This window comes from Bidens hawaiensis, unplaced genomic scaffold, assembly GCF_021521415.1.
Source record: "Bidens hawaiensis isolate Kalapana, Puna unplaced genomic scaffold, B.hawaiensis_p1.1 tig00030784_1, whole genome shotgun sequence".
Classification (NCBI taxonomy): domain Eukaryota; kingdom Viridiplantae; phylum Streptophyta; class Magnoliopsida; order Asterales; family Asteraceae; genus Bidens; species Bidens hawaiensis.
Window position 1 is genome coordinate 18,208 of NW_027505193.1, and position 5,253 is coordinate 23,460.

General features: G+C 34.2%; 1 protein-coding gene across 1 annotated transcript; it reads left to right on the top strand.

Moving 5' to 3' along the window:
* The first annotated feature begins 1,432 nt into the window (after positions 1 to 1,432).
* On the top strand, positions 1,433 to 4,958 carry LOC143611353 (uncharacterized). The gene is made up of 6 exons (XM_077085563.1): positions 1,433 to 2,920; positions 3,424 to 3,610; positions 3,725 to 3,897; positions 3,981 to 4,124; positions 4,204 to 4,335; positions 4,429 to 4,958. Exons 4-6 carry the CDS (start codon positions 4,003 to 4,005, stop codon positions 4,658 to 4,660), a joined length of 486 nt encoding a protein of 161 aa, XP_076941678.1. The 5' UTR covers positions 1,433 to 2,920; positions 3,424 to 3,610; positions 3,725 to 3,897; positions 3,981 to 4,002; the 3' UTR covers positions 4,661 to 4,958.
* Positions 4,959 to 5,253: the final 295 nt, after the last annotated feature.

A 5,253-nucleotide genomic window follows, 5' to 3' on the forward strand; every position in this document is an offset into this window, starting at 1 on the left:
TTAACAAAAAGGTATGTATGATAAAATAGATAAAAGTATATAGCATGTTGCATTCTTTGTCTTTACCATTAATATAAATAATCGATATCTTAAAAGTTAAAAGCCATTTAATAGGTAATGCACCGACGGCCGACTTGTGGGTCATTTTGTAAATTAGTCGGCAGCTCTAGTCACATTCATCTTCCGGCCACGTGCCCACTTGCATATAGTTCAAATTAAGGGTCACGATCACCGTGACTTTTGTGCCGGTCAAAAACAAATGGTAATAGCAGACCAATGAACCTCGGTTCATATCTTTGGCCTGGGTATATAGCCCGCTTCGATCCGTCAAACATCAAGAGGAGCAGAATAGAGATCAGACATATTGAGAGTTCAATACATAGTTTAATAAATTAGTAGAACTCTTTGCATATCGATTTTCTCTCACAGGTAGTAGTTATTATGTTTATCTTCCATATAATTTACTATTCACTAAGTATATCGAAAATAAATAATATAAACGTTTAGTTTTCTAATTAATTGTTCATATTTTTTTAAAACTTTGTGTTTCTTAAACACATATTCGTTGATATGTATACAAAAGTCGTCAAACAGATTTGATCATATATGTTTTAATTATACACCGCTTGTCTGCATATGTGTAGGTTTGTTTAAATAGCTAATCCACACACCCACTAATTTAATTTACTCAGGAGGGAACATTTTTTCTACACTCATTGATACCGCTAGGCTTTAAGCCCTTTGGTGATAATATAACTTACACTATAACCCACACTTGGGTAGCAGGTTATATAACCTATAATAGGATATACGTACTACATACATATACGTAACTTATATACCTATATGGTATTGTCTTAATTAACTGATGATTAAATTTATCGAACTTCCATTTACAGAAAAAGTATTCACACATATATGTAAAATTGTTAGAATATAGATCATTGTCTTAAATTTAACCATAATACAGTTACTGTTGGATTCATGTTAAGTCAAAATCTTTGAATGTATGCTGAGTTAATAAAGTGTAAATTTAAGATACATAGTTGAATTTGTAAGTCCTTCTAGTGTACAGTTTCAAATGACTCCTTTCACAAACAAATTTGATATTTGTTTTCTGTTACTGTGACCCTTTTGTTATCTGAACCCCCCAATAGTAGTGGACCCAGTTAATTAGGTTCTATAAGAAATGAGAACAAATTATGAACTTTATAGTTGATCATTTCTGAACTAGTCCAAAGAACGGTTCTTCCCGAAGAAGACGAGTTCAACTCATGGCTTGTTCTACTTTGATGAATGGCTGCTCTGAGAAAACCATAGTTCATTCTCCTTTCACTACCAGTGAGTTAAGCTTAACTAAAAATCATGGTTATTGTTTGTTGCTTTCAGGATCTTAGTTGTTTCTTGTTCTCAAGTATTTGTCTATCTATTATTTCAATTTTCTCTCGGTCTCTTTCCATTTGTTGTTCAAAATGCAATTTTTAATCCCGAGATGTGTTTCTTCGACTCATCCCTCACTTTCAGATCTGATGATTGAGTGCCTCCATCTACTTTCTCTCAGATGCTTTGAGCAACCTACTCCTGCTTTATGGTCTTAGAGGAGAAGCCTTCTTCGCATGCTAGTTGTGTTGGAATTCAGTTATAATCTATGTCCCTATTAACTTTATCTGTTAGGAGATATTTGGTTCTTTTGGGCTTGATCCGATCAAGAATATATATTACTAAGTTCTGATTTAGCTTCTACTTTTTGTCACACAAGATCTACTTTTTATTTTCATGAGAAAATCCCCTGTTCATCGGATGACATAGTCACATAGATCCGATCTACGGATCTTGAATCACTTGAGATTTTTGTACCTTGTAAGTGTTGAAACAAGACTTGTATTAAGATGAGCTTGTGCAGCTAGTTGTTGGATTAATCTTGATTTCTTGAATTAAAGTTGTTTGGAATTTGTGTTGGTTAGTTTATATGTTACGTCTATCAGTTAGTTTGATTTGTCCATGTTAATTGGTTGGTTTCAGTTTATCAAGTCTTTAATTGTTTTATTAGTTTCAATGAGTTTGTGTGTGAATCTATGAGTTTTCATTATCAATAAAAGTTATGAATGTGTTTGGTCATAAAATCGGATTGTTTGTGGGTGCTTGATCCACTTGATTTCCAACACCGGTTAAGAGATCACACTTTTGTTCTGTACCATGATTATTTGAACATTTTTAGCAGTTAAAAACCTTTTCAAATTAACTACAGGATTTTTTTTTTCCACAAATTAAATGCAAATTCCTGCATTTAAGTAGTTAACTGGGTTCACTCTAGAAACTTTAGTGCCTGCTGCTGAAATCTCTTACCCTTTTGTTAAAATTATACCTACATAGTGCTGTCACATACTAGTTCCTATCTTCATTGTTCTAATAGTTTGAATAATACGTACAGATATTTTTGCATCCACTGATGAAGCCGGTGCTGACAAAGATCAGTTCTACCCTTGAAATATACCGACCTCAAGATGGTGAATCTGTTCTTGTTCAGTTTTGGGCGGCAAAGAAAATTAAAAACGTATATGTGCTTACTACAAAAGATCAGCCTATTCGTCTTAATGGGAACAAGAAAGAACTTCAGAAACAACAGCAAGCCGACTTAGACCGCAAACACTATGTTTTTAGAGATGCAACGGCAGAAGCAGCATTCGGCCTTGCAGGCTGGGTATTCCTGTACTGCACTCCTGCACAGACTCAAGATGCGCATACATACGACACACAAGGTCACTGTACTCCTCGCTGTAAATATGCTATTTGTGCCAAGATGGGATCCTTTGCTGTGCCTGTGATCGACGCTAATAACTGTGTTGGTGTGCTTGAGTTTGTCATGGATACACTCAGGGATTATAACAATGATATACTAGCAGTTCAAGGAGTCCTTCAGGTTTGTTTTGGCCTTAATAATCTACATAATTTCATAAATATATGTGTGTTCTTGTCATTTCGTTATTTTAAATAGTTAACCTTTAGCGTTAGTTATAATAACATACCTAATTGCATAGTAGCATCTTACTATAACATTCAATTCTAGCACGAAAATTACAATAATTTTTAATCCTTTCTTTGAGTTTTATCCAAATTTGATAATCTTCAATATATATATATATATATATATACATACAGTTTTAAACAAAATGCTCAACATTTTAATTATATAATTTTTAATTTAATTTGTACTGCATTTTCCTTCATATGTAAATTTATTCATCAGATGTTATATATTTAACCTTTAATTAAAAGATGTATATTCTTAGCATAGTAAATGTTAATGTTCTTAGAATATCAATGAAAGTATGTGTGTTTATTGGGTTCTAGGGAAAAGCTCTACTAGGAATGTAGGAGAAATATTGCACTAAAATTACAAAAGTTATATTGCGTCACTTGCAGCACGTCGGTTTGCAAACTTCAAATTCAATACAATGGGATGGCACAAAAAGGACTTATATCTGTCCCGAAGTAAGAAGGCGCACAACATACACATCTCCCGTTACTTGGTATTGTTGTCTTGCTCCATTGTTTGGACTGAGTAGTGTCGATGCCAGAATAATACTCTCTAAATTAATTGGGCGTAAAAGTAAGCTTCATTTGCCTACATATATATATAAGCTGATCATTGCATTTGTCTCAAGTATTATAATTGATAAAAGTTTTTTTTTGTTCCTGACCAACACATGATCTCCTTGTGCAGTAGGAGAAAGTACCTTTGCGAATATTCGGAAGAATGTAGGAATTCCTGAGTGGCCATATATACGGAAAAACAACAGTCAGAGCTTCTTATGTCCCTGAAACTCAAATCAATGGAACAGTATCTGAGGCTAATTCCTTTATTGGAGATCCCATTGCTGAACTGAACTCCAACAGGTCGGTCATTTTAAAATTTTCACATTCATTTGACTATAGGACATTAGACTTGTTTACAAATTATCTTCTTCCTTTATATACAGATTTCTGGAATCTCCTGATTCCATGGCGGGCTTTGGTGGAGTGACATATCAAGATAACAATTCTCTTGTAATGTATCCAGATTCCATGGATGATGAAAATTCGGTCAATATAGATCTTCCGAACGCTAATATGATGTCCATCGAGTAGGTCGCTTGAAAACTTTTACATTCATTTGATTATATGACATTGGACTTGTTTACAATTTATCTTCTTCCTTTGTAGGGACAACAAATTTCCGGCATGCTTTGGTGGATTGAACAGTCAAGCTAATAATGTTCCTATGTGTCTTGATTCCATGTATAATGAAAATTCAGTTACTATAGATCATCCAGATGCTGATGTGATCTCCATCCCGTAAGTCATTTCATAAATTTCTCCCTCATATGATTAATTATGGGACACTGGACTTGTTTAATTGTATACTATGTATTTTTTTTTCCTTCGTAGGGATCGTGGATTTTCGGAACAAACTGTGACTGGTGATGTTGAACCATGCATCGAGTCTGGATATTTATGTCCTGATTTCATGCCAGGCACTCATGGAATGGAATGTCAATCTTACAATCCTTCGGTCCTGGAAGATCTTGTTGAAGGATCGAACTTTTCTGGAGAGATATATATGGGCAGCGACCTTTGGAGTTTAATGTCAGATGTAGAGACGCCACAATATATTATTTGAGTTTAATATCAAACAGGGTACTCCTTTTGTGTTAAAAGTAATTCACAAGTGCATGGATAGTCTACTACTAGCAGGCGCATGGGATTCATCAAGGCTGGAATTTGTTACTAAATCAGTAGCTTGTTTCTGAATTTGAATAAATAACGTCTGGTCATTCTATGGCTGGGTTATATGCATTTATTTCTCAAGTTGTTAGGTAGTTCCCGTTTCATGTAAGGCTATATATAGCCATCGTCAATTTCTGTTTTTGTACACTGATGATGGATTTCAATTGAAGTGAGTGAATCCCTTATGTTTGATCTATCGTTTATTTGTTCTTGCTCTTGATCACCGACATTTTGAAGCTTTTCAAGTTGAAATGCTTGTTTAGAGTTACTCAATAAACTTAACTACAAATCACCCCGTCTTGTAGTGCATTGTAGCAGCCGATTTGGTGCCGAAGCAAATGACACATAACTGGTGTAATGAATCCACCAAAGGATTGAAAAATTAAGAACTTCAATCAAGAATGAACACCATCGATATCTTTTTGATTAACATAATTTACAGACAGAGAATGTATTACAATGAATTGAACTAGAAAAATATGAAAC

Coding starts and splice junctions, on each gene's coding strand:
- LOC143611353 (XM_077085563.1), top strand. CDS start 4,003: ATGGCGGGCTTTGGTGGAGTGACATATCAAGATAACAATTCTCTTGTA. Junction 4,125..4,203: donor GCTAATATGATGTCCATCGA/GTAGGTCGCTTG, acceptor CTTCCTTTGTAG/GGACAACAAATTTCCGGCAT. Junction 4,336..4,428: donor GCTGATGTGATCTCCATCCC/GTAAGTCATTTC, acceptor TTTCCTTCGTAG/GGATCGTGGATTTTCGGAAC.